This window comes from Camponotus floridanus, unplaced genomic scaffold, assembly GCF_003227725.1.
Source record: "Camponotus floridanus strain SB8 unplaced genomic scaffold, Cflo_v7.5 scaffold54, whole genome shotgun sequence".
In the NCBI taxonomy this organism is placed as follows: Eukaryota; Metazoa; Arthropoda; class Insecta; order Hymenoptera; family Formicidae; genus Camponotus; species Camponotus floridanus.
The window spans coordinates 1285430-1312796 of record NW_020229703.1 but is presented as its reverse complement, the minus strand read 5'-3'; the positions used below and the strand labels follow the sequence as shown (position 1 = coordinate 1312796).

General features: G+C 29.1%; 3 protein-coding genes across 3 annotated transcripts in view; 2 read left to right on the top strand and 1 right to left on the bottom strand.

Moving 5' to 3' along the window:
* The window catches only part of LOC105247933 (zinc finger CCCH domain-containing protein 13), a 55888-nt gene that overhangs the window by 28276 nt on the left and 245 nt on the right, over positions 1-27367 (bottom strand). The window lies entirely within an intron of this gene.
* On the top strand, positions 3370-13329 carry LOC105256223 (fatty acid synthase). Its single transcript, XM_025412640.1, has 19 exons — positions 3370-3536; positions 3675-3925; positions 4146-4377; positions 4529-4947; positions 5223-5516; positions 5647-5851; positions 5984-6144; positions 6246-6563; positions 6665-7152; positions 7273-7577; positions 7708-8112; positions 8360-9375; positions 9481-9722; positions 10176-10869; positions 10995-11826; positions 11912-12378; positions 12477-12731; positions 12811-13068; positions 13139-13329. Exons 1-19 carry the CDS (start codon positions 3371-3373, stop codon positions 13316-13318), a joined length of 7188 nt encoding a protein of 2395 aa, XP_025268425.1. The 5' UTR covers position 3370; the 3' UTR covers positions 13319-13329.
* LOC105254251 (fatty acid synthase-like) lies at positions 16597-26455 on the top strand. The gene is made up of 19 exons (XM_025412642.1): positions 16597-16759; positions 16967-17217; positions 17369-17600; positions 17755-18173; positions 18497-18790; positions 18965-19169; positions 19305-19465; positions 19565-19882; positions 19991-20481; positions 20612-20916; positions 21032-21436; positions 21652-22667; positions 22774-23015; positions 23258-23951; positions 24088-24919; positions 25005-25471; positions 25617-25871; positions 25952-26203; positions 26276-26455. Exons 1-19 carry the CDS (start codon positions 16597-16599, stop codon positions 26453-26455), a joined length of 7182 nt encoding a protein of 2393 aa, XP_025268427.1.

Below are 27367 nucleotides of genomic sequence, written 5' to 3'. Positions count from 1 at the left end.
TAATTATTAATATTATCAACGTTACTATATTATATATAGATAAAAAATACATGTTAAACATAATACATTATTTTTATATTGATTGATGCAAGATATGCGTACAGCATCACTAAAAATAATCATTAGAAATAAAAGAAAAATTATACTTCAATATATCAGCTGCGCATAAAGATCTTTGGTAAATAAAACGAGATTGAGTAAAAATAATTATCAATGACTAACTTTTTTGGTAATTTTATATTTATGCATTATTTATAATTTATTTATGCATTATATAGTTTCATACTTATGCATTATTATTTTATGCTACTTTCTTCCATTCATATAGCATCTAATATATAATTCTGTGTAATCTATTTGATTCTGATATTTTTATTGCTCATTCATGTAAAATATTCTATAGTCAAATCAATATAACAGAGCGATATTACTTGATACAATGTTAGTATACAATATATTGCATGCATGTTGTCCGCATTTTTTAGGATCATCGTTCAGATTTCAATCTTTCTAAAATCTTTGTAAAACTCTAATATCTCAAGAATTTATGCCATTTCGAATTGATCAATAGCAGAGTATGATATCTTCATAAAATAGATCTCTATAAATGAACAAAAACCTATATAAAATTAAGCAATTTACTATAATAATTTAAATTGTTATTTTATTTAATTAAATGAACTATGTAATGCTCGAGATTTTTCCAATGGTTTAACAAATATTTGCGGTTTTGTATTATAAATACTGCTTCATTTGATCACTCGTGGTCCTTTTGATGAAAATCATACATAATTCATAAATACCATAAATATCATGCTTATCTCCTTTCGCAACAATTTATTTATAGAAGACTCTCTAATAACACTATTATATTTTACATCTAAAAAAAAAGAATTTACGGTCATTAAGAAAGTTACAAATAATAGTATTTATTCGAATAAAGTAATTGTAATAATTGAAGGTTGAAAAGATTTGCGTAAAAAAGTGATAAATCGTAGTAAACAAATTACTTGAGAGATAATTTGTCGATATAACAGAAAAAAATTATTATAAAACGTGTTTATTTTTTGAGACAGAAAGCATGCTATTTTATAGCGGCCTATACTTCACCGAGAGAAGTTCAGTCTAATCAACGTAACGGCTTGTAGCATTTTGTCGGACAATACGCTTTGAAGAGAGCTCATGGAAATGAGTTTTTTGCTTAAAATGATATCTTGATGTTTAATCGCTGTATGTTGAATAATGGAAAACTAAAAGAGATTCCGGACAAATTTTATGAAAAAAAATTAAAATCAAAACTAAAAAGAGAAAATGCACACGGTCGATAATAAACTTTATTGCAGTTGTGCAAGCAAATCATAATAAATGAGTTTTTTTAATTAGAAATTTTTATTTTAGAAATTTATTAAGATTGGAAAAATAAAAGATTTTTTATTCTTTTTAAACGATAACTCATTATTTATAAACTTCTCAATTTTGTAGATATACACAAATCGCAATGATTCTTATTTAAGACGAAATAAATTTTTCATTACAGTATATATTTGAAGGATCAAGTCGCGTGTCAAGTTTGGTGGAAACAATGAGAAATAATATACTATCAAATAATAAAATTACTCGTCACGTGTCAACATTGTTTCACCGCGATTTGTGTGCAGAGCTGAACTCAATTTTCAATCTCATGACATGAATAATGTTAGTATTACCCAAATCTAAATTTAGTTTAGAAAATTTTTAGTGATTATAGAGAAGATTTTTTTTATTACTAGTTCTATAGGATAATGTTGAAAATCATAATGTAATATAATATAAAATCATGTGATTGAATATTTGCGGGATGCATTGAAAATAAAATAAAATAAAATATATAAGATGTAAAAAAATGGAAAAAATATTAAAAATAGTTTTTGTATATTATTTGAAACAATAATTTTAGACAAAATATTATATTGGCAGTAAAATATACTTAAACCTAAGTATTATAAATATTATATATAAATATTAATATTTATGAAATATAAGCTTTTCTGATAGCATGCAGAATATAAAATGTGTGACAGATCTGCCATTAATTATAAACTTAAGAGATTACGTATGTAAGAAAAATTAAAATTTATTCATAGCCTTGATTTTTTGTCGATTATACGAGATCGTGCAATTGAATTTACATTACTTCCATTAATGCATTTTGGCAATTTCTGATTTTCATTTTCTGTTATATGTATATTACTAAAGTGATTACTTAATAAAAATAATTTATACATATTAATTTAATTCTGAATTTTACATTTATATAATGGCACACATAAATAAATTAGTTAAAGCAATGCATTTTGAGATAGCCAACTAATTTTATAAAAAAACCGATAAATTTTGATAATAAATTACGTAAATAATCGATTATACCCATCATTTTTAAGAGTTTAAATATAAAATTGGAGTAAGATTTATATATGTATGTATATATATATATATATATATATATATATATATATATATATATTTAAAGTCAACTGCAATCAATACGCAATCGTTAATTTTAGTCAGTAATCGAAAGGGTTAATATGATACAGGAGAGAAGTTTTTTGACTACATTAAGATTGCATATAAAGTTTGTTAAATTGTATATATTATTCACATGTTTATATTAATAATATGTACATTATTAATATGTACATATAAATAATGCATCGTTGTTTTAATAATAGAAGTTCGTCGGTTGTATAATTAAAGTACTCTTTCATTAAAAATTATAATAATGTTGATTTTATATCACAGATAGATATTATAAAATTGTTTTTTTTTAAATTTACATATCATGCATATACATAGCATGCATCTCAGCATTGTTGCAAAATAAGAATTCACATTTTCATTTAAATGATTGCAAGTAATCGTAAATTATTACATTTGCTATATGAGAAGTATATAAATAATTTTGCTGTTATTCATTATTTACTTCAATGCTTATAAATAATAAGTTTCTATAGTATTTCATAATGATAAAATATTTACCATACAGATCACTTGTATATAAATAAGTCCAAAATCCACGCAATTCATAGTGTGACGAGACATCAACAATAATTAATCGTAAAATCATAAATAATTTGAAAAATCTAAATCGGAAATAATATAATGTGTATAATAAATAATTTCCTACAATTTGAAGAAAAATATACAACACAATAAATAAAATATTATAAAATAAAATAATATAAAATAAAATATAAAACAAAATAAAATAATATAAAATAAGATAAATATTATTTTGTATCATTGTTAATAATTGTCAAGAGATTTTCTGTCCACACATTATATATTTCTCTAAAATTCAAATCTTTATTATTTTGATTAAAAGTGTTTAAAAATGGACTGTAAAAGAAATATTCTTCACGACATTGAACCTGGAGATGAAATCGTTATTTCTGGTATCGCTGGTAGATTTCCTGAATCTGATAACATAAAACATCTTCAGCAGAATCTGTATAACAAGGTAGATCTTGGATCTAATGATGACCGACGATGGAATCACGGTAATAACATTTAATTCTATCCTATTTTATGTATATAATGCGAGAAAATCGTATAATATATTTTATAAAATTATATTATAATTATATGTAATTTTATTTCTAAATATCCAAATTTGTTATTTATTGACATAATTATAGTTTACCCAGAAATACCCCATCGCACAGGAAAAATTAATAATTTGGAGAAATTCGATGCAGAATATTTTAATGTTTCTTTTAACGAAGCTGCTGTGATAGATCCTATGGGTAGGATGTTACTAGAACATACCTACGAAGCTATTGTCGATGCAGGAGTAAATCCGAAAGATTTACGTGGAACAAAAACTGGAGTTTTTATTGGAGCATGTTTTTCTGAATCAGAAGGAAATTGGTTTTACGAAAAAGTGCAGGTACACAAAATATTATTAATGAACACAACGGTCAATAAATTAGTTCAAACGTGTTGCTTCTTAAAAAATTTTGATAGATGGTATTATTATATATCAATTGTATTATACAATATCAATTAACTTCCTTGGGAAAAAATATAAGAGTAGTTATTATTGTATAAATGCCTAAAATCTCTAAATAATATATGTATATATATATATATATATATGTATATATTAGGTATCCGGTCCTGTAATTCTTGGATGCAGCAAAGCTATGTTCGCAAATCGAATTTCTCATTGGTTCGGTTTAACAGGGCCATCTTATTCAACTGATACTGCTTGTAGTTCAAGTTTATTTGCTCTGGAGCACGCTTATAAAAGTATGCGATCAGGGAATTGTGACGCTGCTATCGTCGGTGGTGCAAATCTCTGTTTACATCCCAATTCAGCTTTACTATTCGCAAGACTTGGTATTAAAAATTAAAATTAAACTAAACTTAAAATATAGGAAAATGAAATTTAAAATATAAGATATATATATATATAGTTTTAAAAATAATTTGAAAATATACTCAAATATATTTCAATATATATTATAATTTATAATTGTTTTGATTCTAGGAGTTTTAGCACTTGACGGAATTTGTAGATCTTTCGATGAAAATGCAAGCGGTTATATGCGTAGCGAAACAATTAGTATAATATTTTTGCAAAAAGCAAAGAGAGCTAAGAGAATTTATGCAACTGTTGTATACGCCAAGACGAATTGTGACGGATTCAAAGAACAAGGCATTACTTTCCCGTCCAGCGAAATGCAAGGAGTTTTACTTCAAGAGTTTTATGATGAATGCGGTATATCACCGTCTAATATAGCTTTTATGGAAGCTCATGGTACCGGTACTAAAGTTGGCGATCCGGAAGAAATCAATGCAATTGACAAAGTTTTCTGCAAGGATAGACAGACGCCACTGTTAATTGGGTCAGTTAAATCAAATTTGGGTCACTCTGAGGCTGCTGCAGGTTTATGTCAAATTGCTAAGGTAAGAGTATAGTTACAATACGTAAATTATTACTTAAAGTATTACTTTATTTATATTTCAAACTTTATTTACGTCACAAATACTAACGTATTAAATTTAACGTAAACAAAGTTAGTATTGCTTTTAGTTTCTCCTTGCTCTTAATATATTAATTTTAATGAATGGTATATGAATGATAATAAATATTAATTTAAAAATAACAAAGAAGGAGAAGATAGAGAATAAAGAGAAGATAGAGAATAAAGAAAAATCTCTGATAAAATTATTTTTGTAAGGTTATAATGGCGATACAAACCAGTATAATTCCGCCGAATATAAACTTTACACAACCACGGAAAGGTGTTAAGGCTTTTGATGAAGGGAGAATATGTGTAGTAAATACTGCAACACAATGGAAGCCTGGTTTCGTGGGCATTAATTCGTTTGGCTTTGGAGGAGCCAATTGTCATATTTTACTACAATCTAATTTGAAGCAAAAAGTTAATGGTGGGGCACCAAACGACGATTTACCGCGACTCGTTATCGTGTCTGGTCGAACTGAACAAGCAGTAGATTTATTATTAAATGAGGTATACAAAACTTTTGCGTTTTATATCATTGATAAAAGCCTATATATATATATATATATATATATATATATATATATATATATATATATATATAGTTTTATTAAAATCAATACATAAATTTGTCTGATAGATCGAAAATCAACCGATAGATGTCGAATATGTTCGACTGTTGCATGATATTTACGCTGACGACATACAAGGTCATGCTTACAGAGGATATGCGATTATTGAATCCAAAGTATTTACAACAATAAGAGAAATACATTATTATTCAGGTAAAAAGAAGCCTATCTGTTTCATGTTTTCCGGCATAGGATCGCAATGGTCTGGCATGGGTATGCATCTTTCTTTGCATACACACACACACACACACACACACACACACACACACACACACACACACACACACACACACATGTATATATGTATGTATAAGTTACAATTAAATTATTTCAATTTATGGGCAGGTGAAGCATTACTACAATTTCCAGCATTTTATAAAACTATCGAAAAATGCGATATCATTTTAAGGACACGTGGAATGTGCATCATGAACATATTAACAAATAAACACGAAATAATCTTTAATAATATATTAAATTCGTTAGTTGGCATCACTGTAATGCAGGTGAGTAATTCTCAAATTCAATTATCGCATAAATCATTCAAATTGTATAATTTATTTAGAAGGAATATACAAAAAGAAATATTTCATTTTTATTTTTTTAGATCGGATTAATCGAACTTCTAAAGTCTGTAAATATTGTGCCAAATCATACTATTGGTCATTCGATCGGTGAACTCTGTTGCGGATATGTGACTGGTAACTTTACAATGGAACAAGTGCTTCTATCCTCGTATTATATAGGATTGGCGTTGAATGAAACAAAAATAGTTCATGGCGCCATGGCGGATATAGGTCTTAGTTATGAGAACGCGAAGAACATATGTCCACTGGACATTGACATAATCTCCGTTAAAAATCAAAATACTTGCACCATAAGTGGGCCAAAAAAATCAGTAACAACATTTATAACAAAATTGCAGGTATGCTCTTATGCATTTTCTCTTGCTTAATTAAATATTTTATTTTTAATAAAATAAATTACATAAACAATAATATCAAATTCCCATTTATACTTTTTTAGGATAATAATATATTTACTAAAGAAATTAACTGCAGCAATATTCCTCTTCACAGTCGTTATCTCGCATCTGCGAGAGCTACGATTTTGGCTTACTTAAATCGAATAATACCCAATAACATGAAACATAGTCTGATGTGGCAAGGTCCGTTTTGCGAAACGCGTGGATTGTCCTATGCTGAATATTTTACAAATAATTTATTAGGTTCTGTACTTTTCGAGGAAACTGCAAAAACGGAAAACTGGGTTTTTAAAAATTCGATAATTGTTGAAATTGCACCGGATAAAATTTTTCAAAGCGTTATGAAAGAATTGACCGATACGACGATAAATATTGCATTACTTCAACGTCACGAAGACAATGTTAAAGTATTTTTGCAAGGATTAGGAAAAATGTATAACAATGGTTTGCAACCGCAATTAGCGAATTTATATCCGACTGTACAATTTCCTGTTAGCCGTGGAACTCCAATGATTTCTCCATCAATCAAGTATATCAAACATTATATCTATTGATTTACACATAAAAATACAAAGAAAACATAAAATAATTAAGCGTTCTATATAAAAAAATTGTTAAATAGTAAAACACATTTCCTTTGATGTTTTAGATGGAATCATTCCGAAGATAGGTATGTAATGAGTTTTAAAACAAAACAGAAGATTACTTCTGGAGAAAGAAGTATCGATATCACATTGAAAGATGAAGCATTCGATTACATGAGTGGCCACGTAATCGACGGAAGAAACTTATTGCCAGCCACGGGATATCTTCTTCTGGTTTGGGACACGATTAGTTTGCTGAAGGGTCAGTGGCTTAATGACATATCGATTGTATTCGAAAATGTCAAATTTCTTCGGGCAACGCATTTTCCGAAGCAGGGAAATTTAGACTTAACAATAATGGTGCAGAAAGGTAGATTTTATTTAGAATAGAAACTTATATTCTGCTTTTAAAAACTTTATTAACAACTTTTAAAAACTTTATTAATAACTGTAATACAAAAATAAATATTTAAGACAATAATTATGTATTTATTATTTAGGCACTGGAAACTTTGAAATAATAGAGGGAGATAATGCTATTGTTACTGGTGCTGCACATATTGCATCAGAACCTGTTAAAGAAAAAATATCGAATCATTTCTTATTAGAAAATTGCGAGGATGAGGAAGAAGTCATGACAATAAGAGACATCTATAAAGAACTTAAATTACGTGGATATCAATATGCTAATTTTTTTCGAGGATTAAAAAGCTCATCCGCTACTGGAAAACGAGGACACATAGATTGGACGAATAATTGGGTGACGTTTATAGATGCTATGTTGCAAATAAAAATCTTTGGAATTGATATGAGAAATCTTTATGTTCCTACGGAGATACAAAAATTAGTAATCGATACGAAACTCCACGCCCAGTGTATACAAAATATAACAACTGAAGAAAAACGTAAGTTTGCTAAAAGATGCATATAGATGTGTATAGATGTATATGTTATTTAGGGAAAATTTAGAGAATGTTGTTTTCTTTTTTTAATCGTTTTATACATTTAACGATTTAAATATCTTGGTAGTTTTAAAAATAAATAATAATAATACAAATATATTACTTTCTTTCAAATAATGATCTTTTTAATAATTTTAAAGAATAATTAAAATTTAAAGAATAATAAAATTTTATTTTAAAATGTATGTAGAGTTTCCTGTACGCGTGTATAAAGATATGGAAACGATAGTATCAGGTGGTGTCGAAATTCGTGGTGTAAAAGCCACTTCTATATTTCGTCGAAAGCCAACAGCGAGTCCTGTTCTCGAAGAATATAGATTCGTAGCACATCGCGATCGAGCCGAAGTTTCCTTACAAGAGAGCATAATCTTATCGACGCAACTTGCTCTGGAATATCATCAAATGACGAAAGTAAATATTATTGAATTGATTGAAGATGATGATGAGATAACAACAGAAGAATTAGCGTCTCCATTATTTCTCGAAGTCTTAAATAATTTGCCGTTGATTAAACCAAACATAAATTTAATAACTAGAACTGATCGTTTTGATTCTATTACCCTTTCTCCAAAAATTACGATTTCACAATCTATGAAGCTATCAAAGGACGATAATGCAATATTAATCGCTGGATATAATCTATTGACAAATGATAAGAGCGAAACATTAAAGGAAATTCTGTGGGCAATAAAGGATGGCGGTTTCTTAATAACACGAGGACAACCGTTGACAAAAGATGATATTACAAATGCGGAGACTCACGATTTAGCAATAATCCTTGAGAAACGCACGAAAAAAGAACATATTGTACTCTTAAAGAAAAGAAAAAGATTGTGGAGAAAGACGGAAGTTATTAGCGTGAATAATTATGAATTCTCTTGGTTGGAGCGACTAATATCGAGCTTAAATGTCGAGAATAACGTAACGAGAATAATTTTAGTAGGCGAAAAAGATTCGGAATGCGGTTTATTAGGTCTTGTAAATTGTTTGAGAAGAGAACCAGGCGGAGAATTAATAAGAGCTGTGTTGATCCAAGATGAGACAGCACCGAAATTTTCTTTAGACGAACCGTTCTATGCGAAACAACTCCAGATCGATCTCATTACAAATGTTCTGCGTCCGGGAATGATATGGGGATCATACAGACATCTTCCGTTAGCACCTTTAGCGCCAAAACTTTCGTATCATGCTTTAGTCAATCAAATGGTACGTATCCGATTTTTGTATAAAATAATACTATTTTTGTCTTATTATCTTTTAAATAAGACATTTTTCGATACTATTTTTTACAACAGTATGTATTCTCATTAGATTCGCGGTGATTTGAACTCATTTCGCTGGATCGAGGGCCCGATTGTTTCGGGTTATCAGCACGAAAATCTTGTTCGCATAGTTTATGCGTCTATTAATTTTAAAGATGTAATGTTAGCCACGGCTAGAATCAACATGGATGAATATATGTCACGCGGACGATTAGAAGAATGTCTGATAGGTTTGGAATATGTCGGAATCGATAGTGCTGACTGCAGAATAATGAGTATTTGGGAAAATAGGTACGTTATTGTTACTTACAAGTTACTTCATAAGTAATTTTAGCTAAAAACTATACTAGAAAATATATAATTTAGATTATTTATATAATTTATATTTGATGAACATTTCGTTCATATATTAATATTTTAATTTCAAAAAAAGTTAACACATTTATTTAAAAATTTTTATTACTTTTTTTGAAAAAAAAAAACAAAATAAAATATATATTTTATTTTGTGATAAAGATAAAATTTTCTTCTAGATGTATAGCAAATATGCGCACAGCCGATAGAGCTTATCTGATAAAAATTTCATCCATATGTTGAGATTTTAACTTCAAAAGCTAAATAATTTATTTAAAAATCCTTATTATTTTTAAAATATTACTATTATAAATATTAATCTTTATTATTTTAAAATATAAAATAAAACTATATATTTTATTTTTCGTAAATAATAAAGTTTTCTTCTAGATGTATATCAAATATGCGCATAGCCGATACAGCTTTTTGCTGGTATGTCCCCGACGAATGGACTCTGGAGGACGCTGCAACAGTCCCCTGCGCTTATGGCACATGTTATTACGGATTATATATAAAGACAAGAATGAAGAAAGGTGACAAAATATTAATTCATTCGGGCACTGGTGCTGTTGGTCAAGCAGCGATTAATCTCGCACTTCATGAGGGTTGCGAAGTATTCGTCACTGTCGGTACTCCAGAAAAGCGGAAATTTATAAGAGAGACCTTCCCATCTATTCCAGAGAATCATATCGGAAATTCACGCGACACTAGTTTCGAGCAAATGATATTCCAACAGACCGAAGGTCGCGGTGTTGATATAGTACTAAATTCATTAGCCGAAGAAAAACTTCAAGCTTCTATTCGTTGTCTTGCAAAAAATGGACGTTTCGTGGAGATTGGCAAGTTCGATTTTATGGCTAACAATATGTTGGACTTATCAATATTTTCGAAAGGCATAACATTTTACAGCGTTATGTTGGATAATTTATTCTCAGCTACTGAGGAACAAAGAATGGCACTGAATAAAGTACTAGCCAATGGTCTTATTAGCGGAGCCGTCAAACCAATCAGCAGGAAAGTTTTTCAAAGAGATGAAATTGAAGCTGCATTTAGATATATGACAGCTGGAAAGCATATCGGAAAAGTAAGTCGATTAATATTTAAAATTAAATGTTATTTTATTTATCATTATGTTCGCATTAAATATCAATCAAGAAAGACAGCGCATGATAATTTAAAATTAAGTTTATGTATTACAATTTTTTTCAGATAATTATTAAAATACATAAGGAAGATGAATCTATAGATGCACCCATTCTGGCACTTCCGCGTTATTATTGTATTGCGAACAAAACATACATTATTTTCGGTGGCTTAGGTGGTTTCGGTTTAGAATTAGCCGATTGGTTGGTCATTCGAGGTGCCGAGAATCTCGTGCTGGTCTCGCGCAAAGGAGTAAAGAACGGATATCAGCAAATGAAAATCGAATTGTGGAAATCTTACGGAGTTAAGGTGTTGATAATATCGGAAATAGATGCATCGAATGTCGATGGTTGTGAACATGTATTAAGAACAGCGGAGAAATTAGCGCCAGTAGACGCTATATTCAACCTTGCTGTGGTGTTGAATGATAAAATTTGCCAAAATCACACTGTAGAGACATTTCAGGAACCGTTTAGAGCAAAAGCTTGGACGACGAAGAATTTAGATCAATTGTCTAGAAAAATATGTCCTCAGTTGCGACACTTTGTTGTTTTTTCTTCAGTTTCCTGTGGCAGAGGAAATGCTGGGCAGACCAATTATGGTATGGCGAATTCCATTATGGAAAGAATTTGCGAAAAAAGAGTACAAGAAGGTCTACATGGATTAGCTATTCAATGGGGTGCAATAGGCGATGTCGGTCTGGTAGCCGATATGCAAGACGATGACAAAGAAATGATTATTGGCGGTACTTTGCAACAAAGGATAAGTTCCTGTATCGAGGAATTCGAGAAATTTCTGTTGCAAGAGCATCCCGTAGTAGCGAGTATGGTTGTAGCTGAGAAGCGTTCGGACGCTTTTGGTGCAAGTAATATTGTTGAAACTGTGGCTAATATTATGGGTAAGAATTATATAGAATAAAAAATTTATTAATTAATTAGTGAATCGAATTAATATAATGACGAAAATTTAATATATTAATGTAGGTTTAAAGGATTTGAATAACGTGGCTCGTCATATACCTTTACCGGAACTCGGCATGGACTCGATGACAGCTATGGAAATTAAACAGACTTTGGAACGGGAATTCGATGTTTTTCTTACAGTGCAGGATATTCGTTATCTCAATTTTGCTAAACTTATAGAGATGTTTGACAAAGATACATCGAAAGATAAAATCGGTCGAGATGAGAACGAGCTAACTGGTATTAAACTGTTCGTTCGTTTGATAGGCAACGATGATCTGATTCCCGATATCTGTATAGACCTTCCGACAAAAAGAAACAATGCGAGAAGCAAAATATTTCTATTGCCAGGAATGGAGGGCTGCGGAAGTATATTTGATCCAATGGTTCAACAAATCGAAGCTCCAGCAATGTGCTTACAATATGGAGTGTATAACATTGGTATAGGCTGCACTTCAATAAACAAGATTGCTCATTGCTTATTACAAGTACGAATTTTTTATCTATACAAGAATAACTAGAGTATCTTAATATATAATATGTAGACAGATAATTATTAATATTGAATTTTTTTATATGTTTATAGCATCTGTTAAGTAAAAAAGAATTGAATCGAGATTTTACAATAGTGGGTTATTCGATGGGATCATTGATTGCAATTGAGTTGATGCGAAAATTAGAAGGGATGAATCTTCAAGGCCGATTAATTCTCATCGATGGGGCACCAGAGCAAATGAAAGCATTAGCAAATCAATTCTTACCATTTACTACGAGTTTCGAACTTGAGAATAATGTTCTTTTAAGTATAATGGATGTTATACAGCCAACACTTAGTGGAAAGGTATTATTCATATTAATATTATTATATTTGATTCTTTTTATAAATCTCAAGTAATTTTCAAGCAATTTAATTTTTACAGCTTCTTTTGGAGTTAAACAAATGCACCAATTGGAACGAAAAATTAGATACTTTCTTAACTCATGTCCCTTCAACTTATAAACGTCTCTCAGTTGATAATCATAAATATTTGTGTACAACAATTTATGAGCGTGTAATTGCTGTTCATAAATATGATGTGACTCAATCGAACTTATCGAAAATTAAATCACCTATAATACTTTTAAAACCTACAATATCAGTGTTGCCTTATTTGCAAGAAGATTACGGTTTACATAAGGTATTATTTATATGTTTATTATAAGAGACTTACTCGTAGCACAGTACCTTTATAATTAATTAATTTTCAGATTACTGAAGGAAATATTGAAGTGTTTTATATCGAAGGTAATCACATTACAATGATGAACAATGATAAAGTTGTCGCTGTGATTAATGGAGAATATATTGAAACGGACAAAAAATTAAAGCTGCGTATAATAGATAACGATAAAATAACAACTATGCAAGATATTTATACCAGATCATAAAACTAGTATATTTAAACCCATTTTAAATATTTTGTATTGTAAAAATTCTATCTATATTTCTGATATATTTATTATACTTGTAAAATTAAATAAGTGTGTTTTTACAACATTATATAATATGAAAATGGCTAATTATACGTGTTCAATTAAAAGTTAATAACATCATTGCATGTTAACATTGTTTATATAATTATACACATAAAATATGGCAGTAACACGTCACACATGGTACACATAAAATGTAATTATTTTAATTAATTTTTAATTAAACATGCTTAGTTATGTATTACACATTTTAAAATATTTAAATACACTTATTTAATTTTATACATGTATATAGCGAGAAGAAACGAAAGTTAAATGAAAATTATAATATTTGATTACAAAAAATTATTCTGGTTAAATAAAGTTTTATGTCTTTCAAGATTAATAGAATATTTTGTATTTTTTTTAATTTAGTGCTATACATTTTTATCATAAATTTTTACAAGGCTTTTAATTATAACATCCATTAAATCTAATTTTTTGGAACTTTATTATATATTATTGCTGTAAAATCATACAAAGCTAAGCTTTTTTTTTAAATAGACAATATTATTTTTATTATTTGTAAAAATTGTGCAAAAATACATAGATTGTCTTATTTTAAATTTGTCATGAACAATGTTAACATGCAATGATGTTATTAACTTTTAATTGAACATGTAAAAATAGCCATTTTCATATTATATAATGTTGTAAAAACACTTATTTAATTTTACAAGTAATAAATATATATATATATATATATATATATATATATATATATAGATATATAGATATAGATATAGATAGATAGATAGATAGATAGATAAAAAATACATGTTAAATATAATACATTACTCCTATATTGATTGATGCAGGATATACGTACAGCATCACTAGAAATAATCTTTAAAAATAAAAGAAAAATTATACTTCACTATATCAGCTGCGCATAAAGGTCTTTGGTAAATAAAACGAGATTGAGTAAAAATAATTATCAATGACTAACTTTTTTGGTAGTTTTATATTTATGCATTATTTATAATTTATTTATGCATTATGTAGTTTCATACTTATGCATTATTATTTTATGCTACTTTCTTCCATTTACACAGCATCTAATACAACATTCTGTGTAATCTATTTGATTCTGATAATTGATTGCTCATTCGTGTAAAATATTCTATAGTCAAATCAATATAACAGAGCGATATTACATGGCACAATGGTAGTATACAATATATTGCATGCATGTTGTCCGCGTTTTTTAGGATCATCGTTCAGATTTCAATCTTTTTAAAATCTTTGTAAAACTCTAATATCTCGAGAATTTATGCCATTTGGAATTGATCAATAGCAGAGTGTGATATCTTCATAAAATAGATCTCTATAAATGAACAAAAATCTATATAAATCTATATAAAATTCTATATAAAAATCTATATAAAATTAAACAATTTACTATAATAATTTAAATTGTTATTTTAATTAATTAAATGGATTATTCTCGAGATTTTTCCAATGGTTTAACAAATATTTGCGGTTTTGTATTATAAATACTGCTTCATTTGATCACTCGTGATCCTTTTGATGAAAATCATACATAATTCATAATAATAATTCATACATCTTGTAAACTTTATTCCCTATCTCCTTTAATAAAGATATAATAATTATAGAAGATTTTGGAATTTACGAACAATAGAGTATTTATTCAAATAAAGTGATCGATCATTAAGAATTCTAAATACAAAAAATGCTATTTAAGAAAATCATAAATCATGGCAAATTATTTGTTAATCTATCGATGCAATGGAAAATTAAATTATTATAAAACAAATTTATTTTCTTCAAACAGGAAGCATGCGCCTTGAAGAGAATTCATAAATATTAGTTTTTGAGTAACTTAGATATATTTATATATATAGAGCATATATTTACATGAATTTATATATTTACTGAAATTTTAATTTAAGTATTCTATATATTTTTAAATTTTTATTTCTCTTATACGATGAAAATATGCTGCGAATAAACTTATGCTTGCTATTAAATAGTTATCAAAAACTATCAAAAGCTATCAAAATTAGTAAAATGACCTTAGTAAAATGAGCCTTTATATATTGTTCCGAATTTTCAGAAATAGTTTATTACAATTTTCTTTATTTTTCACAAAAACAATAATATTAAACTTGTAAATGGATATTACTCACGCATTATTAATGTTTTTATAATTTGAACTGTCAAATTAATCTTTGTTCAATAATAAACACTCATTGATACTCATGGAAATATTACATAATTCTGTTAAAAAAAAAAGATCCAATTGCACTTTCCCGATGCATCGTCGCACTTTTGAAGAAGAATAGACAGTAGGAAAATAGCTAATGGGAAAATAGACATTGTTACATCAACTTTTGTCTGTACTATTTTTTTCTATCTTCAAGGAAACAGATACTAGAACTTGTTCCTTTTACGTGATTTATCTTTTATACTTATAAATAACACATTATTTCTTTTTACATTATGAAAGATTCGCTAGTTATTTAACTATTGTACTTGCTCATACACACACACATTAAGAATTAAAATAATATTTATTTTGTTAAATAGGTATTGTTACTTTTAAAATATTTTATTTGCATATTATACATATACATGAAATGCAATTCAGCAGACATTATTGCAGAGTAAACAAAGATGCTCTTTTAAATAATTATAAATTATATTGTCTATATGAAGAGTGTTAATATATGTATAGTTATACTATTACTATTATTCATATACATTTATTTCAATGCTTATAAATAATAAGTTCTTATAATATTTTATAATGATGAAATAAAGTTATCGTATAGGAGATTCCTATATAAATAAGTTCAACATCTATGCAATTCATAATGCCATAAGATTTCACGCAGCTCAAGATCATAAAGCTTTAAGAATCTAAATCAGAAATATTAAGGTAATGTGTAATTGTAATATGTGCACATACATACACACACACACACACACACACACACACACACACACACACACACACACACGATGTATGAGTGTAATTTTCTATAATTTTTGAAAAAGAAAACATGTACAAAAAATCCAAAAACACAATAGAACAATAGAAATAGAAATAGAACAATAAATTGTCCAATAATTATATTTAATCAAGAAGTTTTATTTACTCACATTTATATAATATTTTCTTTTTCAAATTCCAGATCTTAATTTTACTGATTAAAAGCATTTAAAAGATGGACTATAAGAAAACTACGCTCCTCGACGTAGAAGAAGACAGAATCGTTATTTCTGGTATCGCCGGTAGATTTCCTGAATCTGATAACATAAAACATCTTCAACAGAATTTGTATAAGAAAGTAGATCTTGGATCGAATAACAATCGACGATGGAATAATGGTAATAATTATATTTAATTCTATCATATACTTCTATCATATACATTTGGAAAAATCATATATCATATTTTATAAAAATGTAATAATTTTATATTCGAATTATTTAAGTTTGTCATTTTTAACATAATTATATTGATCATTAAAATGATCATTAAAATCTTTAATTAAAAAAATATCTCGTTTAAATCATATGATTTACAACTTATAGTTCACTCAGAAATACCCCAACGCACGGGAAAAGTCAATAATTTGGAAAAATTCGATGCAGAATATTTTAATATTCCCTTTAACGAAGTTCCCTTGATAGATCCTATGGGTAGAATGCTATTAGAACATACTTATGAAGCTATTGTCGATGCGGGAATAAATCCAAAAGATTTACGTGGAACAAACACTGGAGTGTTTATCGCAGTGTGTTTTTCTGAATCGGAAGATAAATGGATTTATCAAAAACATCAGGTATTCAAAATCAATTTATGCATTAATCATAAAAAATTTTGATAGATATTTTTTATATGTCAAATTGTATGAATTGAAATGATTTTCTTATATTAAAATATATATATAACAAGCATGTAAATTCTCTAAATAATGTATGTATATGCATTAGATAACTGACTCTGCAATTCTTGGAATTAGTAAAACTATGTCGGCAAATCGAATTTCTTATTGGTTGAATACAAACGGACCATCTTACACGATCGATAGTGCTTGCAGTTCAAGTCTCTTTGCTATAGAACGTGCCTATAGAAGTATGCAACTGGGAGAATGTGATGCTGCTATCGTTGGTGGTGCAAATCTCTGTCTGAATCCTCTCATATCTTTGCAATTTATGCGACTTGGTATTTTTGCTTACATTAAAACTATAAATTCATAATATAACAGATTTATATAAATTTAAAATATTTAAAAGTATTTATTTAAATATATTTTAATACTAATATTTAAATATATTTTTTATATATACTATTATTCACACAACTGTTTACGTTCTAGGAGTTTTGTCGTCTGATGGATTTTGTAGATCTTTCGATGAAAATGCAAACGGTTATATGCGTAGCGAAACAATTGGTATAGTATTTCTGCAAAAAGCAAAGAAAGCTAAACGAATTTATGCAACTGTCGTTCATGTCAAGACAAATTGTGACGGATACAAACAACAAGGCATTACTTTCCCATCCAGCAAAATACAAAGAGTTTTGTTTCAAGAATTTTACGATGAATGCGGTGTATCACCGTCTACTATAGATTTTATAGAAGCTCATGCTACCGGTACTAAAGTTGGCGATCCGGAAGAAATCAATGCAATTGACAAAGTTTTCTGCAAGGATAGACAGACGCCACTGTTAATTGGGTCAGTCAAATCAAATTTGGGTCACTCTGAGGCTGCTGCAGGTTTATGTCAAATTGTTAAGGTAATTATATATATGCATATATATATATATATGTGTGTGTGTGTGTGTGTGTGTGTGTGTGTGTGTGTGTGTGTGTGTGTGTGTGTGTGTGTTTAATTATAATATGCATATAATTCTATTAATTTATCTTATAATTAGTATAAAATCATAAACACAAATCTATTAAGTTAATAACTTTAAACAAAGCTAAGACTATTTCTGATTTCTTCTTGTGCCTAAATTGTAAGAAATTAATTGCCTTAATTGTAAGAAATGATAATAATAATTTAAAAATAAGAGAAAGGAGAAAAAGAAAAATTTAATACAAAACTATTTTTCGTAAGGTTATAATTGCTATGCAAACTGGTATAATACCACCGAATGCAAATTTTACAAAAGAACGAAAAGGTATTAAGGCTTTTGAGGAAGGAAAAATACGTGTGGTAAAAAGCGCAACACCATGGAAGCCTAGTTTCGCGGGCATTAATTCATTTGGCTTTGGCGGAGCCAATTGTCATATTTTACTACAATCTCATTTGAAACAAAAAGTTAATGGAGGGGCACGGAACGATGATTTACCGCGACTCGTCATCGTGTCTGGTCGAACTGAACAAGCAGTAGAATCATTATTAAATGAGGTATACAAAACTTTTGCGTTTTACATCATTGATAAAAGCCTATATATATATATATATATATATATATATATATATATATATATAGAGAGAGAGAGAGAGAGAGAGAGAGAGAGAGAGAGAGAGAGAGAGAGAGAGAGAGTTTTATTAAAATGACTATATAAATCTGTCTGATAGATCGATAATCAACCGATAGATATTGAATATGTTCGGTTGTTGCATGATCTTCACGCTGATGACATACAAGGTCATCCCTACAGAGGATACGCGATTATTGAATCTAAAGTATTTACAACAATAAGAGAAATACATCATTATTCAGGTAAAAAGAAGCCGATCTGTTTCATGTTTTCTGGCATAGGATCGCAATGGCCTGGCATGGGTATGCATCTTTCTTTGCATATACACACACACAAACACACACACAAACATATATATATATATATATATATATATATATATATGTAGAAGTTACAATTAAATAAATTACAATTAAATTATTTCAATTTATGCGCAGGTCAAGCATTACTACAATTTCCAGCATTTTATAAAACTATAGAAAAGTGCGATATTATTTTAAGAACACGTGGAATGCGCATCATGAATATATTAACAAATAAACACGAAGCAATTTTTAATAATATATTGAACTCTTTAGTTGGCGTCACCGTAATACAGGTGATAAGTCAATTCTAATTATCACATGAATCATTCAAATTATATAATTTATTTAGAAAGAATTTATAAGAACAAATATTTCATTTTTAATTTCTTTAGATGGGATTAATCGAACTTCTAAAGTCCGTAAATATCGTGCCAAATCATGTTATTGGTCATTCGATCGGTGAACTCTGTTGCGGATACGTGACTGGAAACTTTACAATGGAACAAGTGCTTCTATCCTCATATTATATAGGATTGGCGTTGAACGAAACAAAAATAATTCATGGCGCCATGGCAGACATTGGTCTTAGTTATGAGAACGCGAAGAACATATGTCCACTGGACATTGACATAATCTCCGTTAAAAGTCAAAATACTTGCACCATAAGTGGGCCAGAAAAATCAGTAACAACATTTATAACAAAGTTGCAGGTACTTTTATGCATTTTCTCTGGATTAATTAAATATTTCATTTTTAATAAAATAAATTATATGAACATCAAATTCCAATTTATACTTTTCTTATTTATACTTTTTTAGGATAATAATATCTTTACTAAAAAAATTAACTGCAGCAATATTCCTCTTCACAGTCGTTATCTCGCATCTGTGAGAGCTACGATTTTGGATTATTTAAATCGAATAATACCCAATAACATGAAACATAATCTGATGTGGCAAAGTCCGTTTTGTGAAACGCGTAAATTGTCCTATGCTGAATATTTTACAAATAATCTATTAGGTTCTATACTTTTCGAAGAAACTGTGAAAAGGGAAAACTGGATTCTTAAAAATTCAATAATTGTTGAAATTGCACCGGATGGAGTTTTTCAAAGCGTTATGAAAGAATTGACCGATACGACGATAAGTATTGCATTACTTCAACGTCATCACGAAGATAATGTTAAAGTATTTTTGCAAGGATTAGGAAAAATGTATAACAATGGTTTGCAACCCCAGTTAGCGAATTTATATCCGACTGTACAATTTCCTGTTAGCCGTGGAACTCCAATGATTTCTCCATTAATCAAGTATATCAAACATTATATCTATCGATTTACATATAAGAATACTGAGAAAACATAAAATAATTGATTGTAACAGCGTTCTATATAAAACAAAATTGTTGAATAATAAAACATATTTCCTTTGATGTTCTAGATGGAATCATTTCGAAGATTGGTATGTAGCGCATTTTAGAACAGACAAGAAGATTACTTCCGGAGAAAGAACTATTAAAATCACATTAAAAAATGAATCGTTCGAATACATAATCGGCCATATAATCGATGGAAGAAACTTATTGCCTGCCACGGGATATCTTCTTCTGGTTTGGGACACGATTAGTTTGCTGAGGGGTCAGTGGCTTAATAACATATCGATTGTATTCGAAAATGTTAAATTTCTTCGGGCAACGCATATTCCGAAACAGGGAGATTTGGACTTAATATTAATGGTGCAGAAAGGTAAATTTTGTTAAGAATAGATATATATGTTTTGCAAACAACTCCTCAACACAACATTAATATTTGTAATACAAAGATAAATATTTTAGACAATTATGATATATTTATTATCTAGGCACTGGAAACTTTGAAATAATAGAAGGAGGTAATGCTGTTGTTACTGGCAAAGCGCGTATTGCGTCAGATCCTGTTAAAGAAAAAGTACCGAATCATCTCTTATTAGAAAATTCCGAGGATGAGGAAGAAGTCATGACAATAAGAGACATCTATAAAGAACTTAAATTACGTGGATATCAATATGCGAATTTGTTTCGGGGATTAAAAAGTACATCCACTACTGGGAAACGAGGACATATAGCTTGGACGAATAATTGGGTGACGTTTATGGATACTATGTTGCAAATAAAAATCTTAGGAATTGATATGAGAAATTTGTATGTCCCGACGGAAATACAAAAATTAGTGATCGATACGAAGTTGCATGCTCAGTGTATACAAAACATAACAACTGAAGAGAAGCGTAAGTTTGTCGGAAAATGTATATAGATGTTGTTTAGAGACACAGTTTCCATTTTTTATTTATTTGCTTTATATATTCAATGTTTTAAATATCTTGATAATAAGATTCAAAAATATGTTTTTTTTATTTAGAGCGTAAGAAATGTGACTATATTATTTTCTTTTAAATAATAATACATGAATGATTTAAAAATTAATTTGAAAATTTTTGTATAGAACTTCCTGTACACGTATATAAGGATATAGAAACAATAGTATCAGGTGGTATTGAAATTCGTGGTGTAAAAGCTACTTCTATATTCCGTCGAAAGACAATAGGAACTCCTGTTCTCGAAGAATACAAATTTGTAGCACATCGCGACGGAGCCGAGGTTTCCTTACAAGACAGCATAATCTTATCGACGCATCTTGCTCTGGAATATCATCAAATGACGAAAGTAAATATCATCGAATTGATTGAAGATGGTGATGAGATAACAACGGAAGAATTAGCGTCTCCATTGTTTCTCGAAGTCTTAAATAATCTGCCGTTGATTAAACCAGACATAAATTTAATAACTAGAACCGATCGTTTTGCTTCTATTACCCTTCCTTCAAAAATTATGATTTCACAATCCAAGAAGCTATCGAAGGATAATAATGCAATATTAATCGCTGGATTTAATTTACTAATAAACGATAAGAGCGAAATTTTAAAAGAAATTTTGTCCGCATTGAAGGACGACGGATTCTTATTGACACGAGGACAGCCGCTTACAAAAAATGATATTACAAATGCGGAGAAGCATGATTTAACAATAGTCCTTGAGAAACGCACCATAAAGGAACATATTATACTCCTAAAGAAAAAGAAAAAATCGTGGAGACGAACAGAAGTCATTTGCGTGAATAATTACGAGTTTTCTTGGTTAAAGCAATTAATATCGAACTTAAATATCGAGAATAATATAGCGAGAATTATTTTAGTAGGGGAAGGAAATCCAGAATGTGGTTTATTAGGTCTTGTAAATTGTTTGAGAAAGGAACCAGGCGGAGAATTAATAAGAGCTGTGTTGATCCAAGATGAGACAGCACCGAAATTTTCTTTAGACGAACCGTTCTACGCGAAACAACTTCAGATCGATCTCATTATAAATGTTCTGCGTCCGGGAATGATATGGGGATCATACAGACATCTTCCGCTAGCACCTTTAGCGCCAAAACTTTCGTATCATGCTTTAGTGAATCAAATGGTACGTATCTGATTTTGTGTATAAAATAAGACTATTTTTGTCTTATTATTTTCTAAATAAGACATTTTTCGATTCTATTTCTTATAAAAGAGTGTATTCTTGTTAGATTCGCGGTGATTTGAATTCATTTCGCTGGATTGAAGGCCCGATTGTTTCGGGTTATCAGCACGAAAATCTTGTTCGCATAGTTTATGCGTCTATTAATTTTAAAGATGTAATGTTAGCCACGGCTAGAATCATCATGGATGAATATATGTCACGCGGACGATTAGAAGAATGTCTGATAGGTTTGGAATATGTCGGAATCGATAGTGCTGGCCGTAGAGTAATGGGTATTTGGGAAAATAGGTACGTTATTGTTACTTACAAATTACTTCACAAGTAATTTTAGCTAAAAACTATACTAGAAAATATATAATTTAGATTATTTATATAATTTATATTTGATGAAAATTTCGTCCATATATTAATATTTTAATTTCAAAAAAAATTAAAAAATTTATTTAAAAATTTTTATTACTTTATTGAAAAAAAAAAAACAAAATAAAATATATATTTTATTTTTTATATATAATAAAATTTTCTTCTAGATGTATAGCAAATATGCGCATAGCCGATAGAGCTTTATGCTGGTATGTTCCCGAGGAATGGACTCTGGAGGACGCTGCAACAGTCCCCTGCGCTTATGGCACATGTTATTACGGATTATATGTAAAGACAAGAATGAAGAAAGGTGACAAAATATTAATTCATTCGGGCACTGGCGCTGTTGGTCAAGCAGCTATTCATCTCGCGCTTCACGAAGGTTGCGAAGTATTCGTCACTGTCGGTACTCTGGAAAAGCGAAAATTTATAAGAGAGACCTTCCCATCTATTCCAGAGAATCATATCGGAAATTCACGCGACACTAGTTTCGAGCAAATGATATTCCGTCAGACCGAAGGTCGCGGTGTAGATTTGGTACTGAATTCATTAGCCGAAGAAAAACTTCAAGCTTCTATTCGTTGTCTTGCAAAAAATGGACGTTTCTTGGAGATTGGCAAGTTCGATTTTATGGCTAACAATATGTTGGACTTATCAATGTTTTCGAAAGGCATAACATTTTACAGCGTTATGTTGGATAATTTATTCTCAGCTACTGAAAAACAAAGAATGGCACTGAATAAAGTACTAGTCAATGGTCTTATTAGCGGAGCCATCAAACCAATCAGCAGGAAAGTTTTTCAAAGAGATGAAATTGAGGATGCATTTAGATATATGGCCGCTGGAAAGCATATTGGAAAAGTAAGTCGATTAATATTTAAAATTAATTGTTATTTTATTTATCATTATGTTCGGATTAAATATCAATAAAGACATATCAAGAAAGACAGCGCATGATAATTTAAAATTAAGTTTATGTATTACAATTTTTTTTCAGATAATTATTAAAATACATAAGGAAGATGAATGTATAGATGCACCCATTCCAGCACTTCCGCGTTATTATTGTATGGCGAACAAAACATACATTATTTTCGGTGGCTTAGGTGGTTTCGGTTTAGAATTAGCCGATTGGTTGATCATTCGAGGTGCTGAGAATCTCGTGCTGGTCTCGCGCAAAGGAATAAAGAACGGATATCAGCAAATGAAAATCGAATTGTGGAAATCTTACGGAGTTAAGGTGTTGATAATATCGGATATGGACGCATCGAATGTTGATGGTTGTGAACATGTATTGAGAACAGCGGAGAAATTAGCGCCAGTAGACGCTATATTCAACCTTGCTGTGGTGTTGAATGATAAAATTTGCCAAAATCACACTATAGAGACATTTCAGGAACCGTTTAGAGCAAAAGCTTGGACGACGATGAATTTAGATCAATTGTCTAGAAAAATATGTCCTCAGTTGCGGCACTTTGTTGTCTTTTCTTCAGTTTCCTGTGGCAGAGGAAATGCTGGGCAGACCAATTATGGTATGGCGAATTCTATTATGGAAAGAATTTGCGAGAAAAGAGTACAAGAAGGTCTACATGGATTAGCGATTCAATGGGGTGCAATAGGCGATGTCGGTCTAGTGGCTGATATGCAAGACGATGACAAGGAAATGATTATTGGCGGTACTTTACAACAAAAGATAACCTCTTGTATCGAGAAATTGGAGGAATTTCTGTTACAAGAGCATCCGGTAGTAGCGAGTATGGTTGTAGCTGAGAAGCGTTCGGACGCTTTTGGTGCAAGTAATATTGTTGAAACTGTGGCTAATATTATGGGTAAGAATTATATAGAATAAAAAATTAATCAATTAATTAAGAAAGCGAATTAATATGATAACGAAAATTCAATATGTTAATGTAGGTTTGAAGGATTTGAATAACGTGGCTCGCCACACACCTTTACCGGAACTCGGTATGGACTCGATGATGGCCGTGGAAATTAAACAAACTTTGGAACGGGAATTCGATGTTTTTCTTACAGCGCAGGATATTCGTTATCTCAATTTTGCTAAACTTATAGAGATGTTTGACAAAGATACATCGATCGATCAAAATGTTCGAGATCTGAATGAACTAACTGGTATTAAACTGCTTGTTCGTTTGATAGGTAACGATCATCTGATACCCGACATTTGTGTGGATTTGTCAACAAAAAGAAACAATGCGAGAAGCGAAATATTTTTAGTGCCAGGTATAGAAGGCTGCGGAAGTATATTTGATTCGCTGGTACATCATATCGAAGCTCCTGCGACGTGCTTACAGCATGGAGCGTATAATATTGGCACAGGGTGTACTTCAGTAAACGAAATCGCTGATCGTCTCTTAAAAGTATAAATTTTATATCTAATTACTACCTTTTAATTGCTCTTTCTTTACATATCATCTCATAGAATATTAGAATAGCAGAGTAAAATTAATAACATTGTTTTTCAACATATTTTGTTATATCTTATAATTCTTTATTTGTTTGCAGAATATTATGAGCAAGAAAAAATTAAGTCAGAACTTTGTAATAGTGGGTTATTCATTAGGATCATTGATCGCAATTGAATTAGTGAGAAAATTAGAAGAGATGAATCTTCAAGGTCGATTAGTACTTATCGATGGCGCACCTGAGCAAATGAAATCAATATCAAGTCAACATTTATCTTTTAAGACGATTACCGAATTAGAAAATAATATTCTTCTGGGTATAATGGATACAATAAAACCAGCACTTAGTGGGAAGGTATATTATTCATAGACATTTTCTTTGAATGAGTCGTTTTTGATAAAAAATAAATATAATTAAATAATTTAATTTTGTAGCTTCTTTTGGAATTAAATAAATGCACCAACTGGAACGAAAAATTAGATGTTTTCCTATCTCATGTTCCTCCAACTTATACACTACTGTCAGTTGATAATAATAAATCTGTGTGTACAACAATTTACGAGCGATTGATCGCAGTTCATAAATATGATATCGCACAATTACCGAAAATTGAATCACCAATAGTTCTTTTAAAGCCTACGATACAATCATTGTCTTTTCCTCAAGAAGATTATGGATTACATAAGGTAATTGTTGTAATAATTACGAGAAGATCATTTATTTAATATAGTAGTTCTAATCAGCAAAATAATTTTTAGATTACTAAAGGAAAGATAAAAGTATGTTACATCGAAGGTAATCATATTACAATGCTGGATAACGATAAAGTCGTAGCTGCGATCAATGGAGAACATGTCGAAAGTGTCAAGAATTTAAAATTAGATTTAACAGATCATGATAACGTAACATCTATTAAAGACACCTATACAAGATCATAAAAGCAATATAATGAGATATTTTACAATTCAAAAATATTTAACTTTATTTTAAATATTTAACTTTGTAAAGTTAAATATTTAAAGAAAATTAAGTTAAATATTTAAAAAATTGTATTAATATAATATTATATATATATATATATATATATATATATATATATATATAATTGCTTGATAATATTATATTAATAAAATTTTTATAGAGAATACATTAACAAATAATTGTTTCATTAATTTCTAAGTGTCAAGTAAACGTATTTAATTTTAAATAGTTTATTATATTAATAAAAGTAAAAAATTGCAATAGGTTTTCGGAAGAATGTAAAATTTTATTTATCCACTTATACTTTTTATTAATCATATATAATTTTTATTTATATTTATGATATTTTTTACAAATATAATAAAAACATAGTAAATGTAGATAAAAATTATACTTCATTAACAAAATTATAGATGATAACGAAAATTATTAAAAAAATGAATAAAGAAAGGTTTCATGCTTCCAAAAGCAATGCAATATATATTCTTTTAGTAATTTAATGTTAAAAATTCTTATATATTCTTTAGCAGACTTATAGTTGTAATACTTATCAAATTTAATTCTTTAAAACTTTATTGTTATTGCCATAAAAGCGTACATGTAACAAGATTATTTTTAAAAAGACGACATTTTTGGTTTCTTCTTTAAAAAATTGTACAAAAAAGTAATGTACATTAAATTGATTAAATAAATTAATAGATTAAAAATTTCTGTTGTCAGTATTATTATTATAGATAATTTATTATGATATATCTTATAATCATTGATCGCAAAATGTATGTGTAATATTAATGGATTAAAGAAGATAAAAAGAATTTAGGTAAATTGGATTGAAATACAAATTCGCATTTCACAATATCGCGCAATAT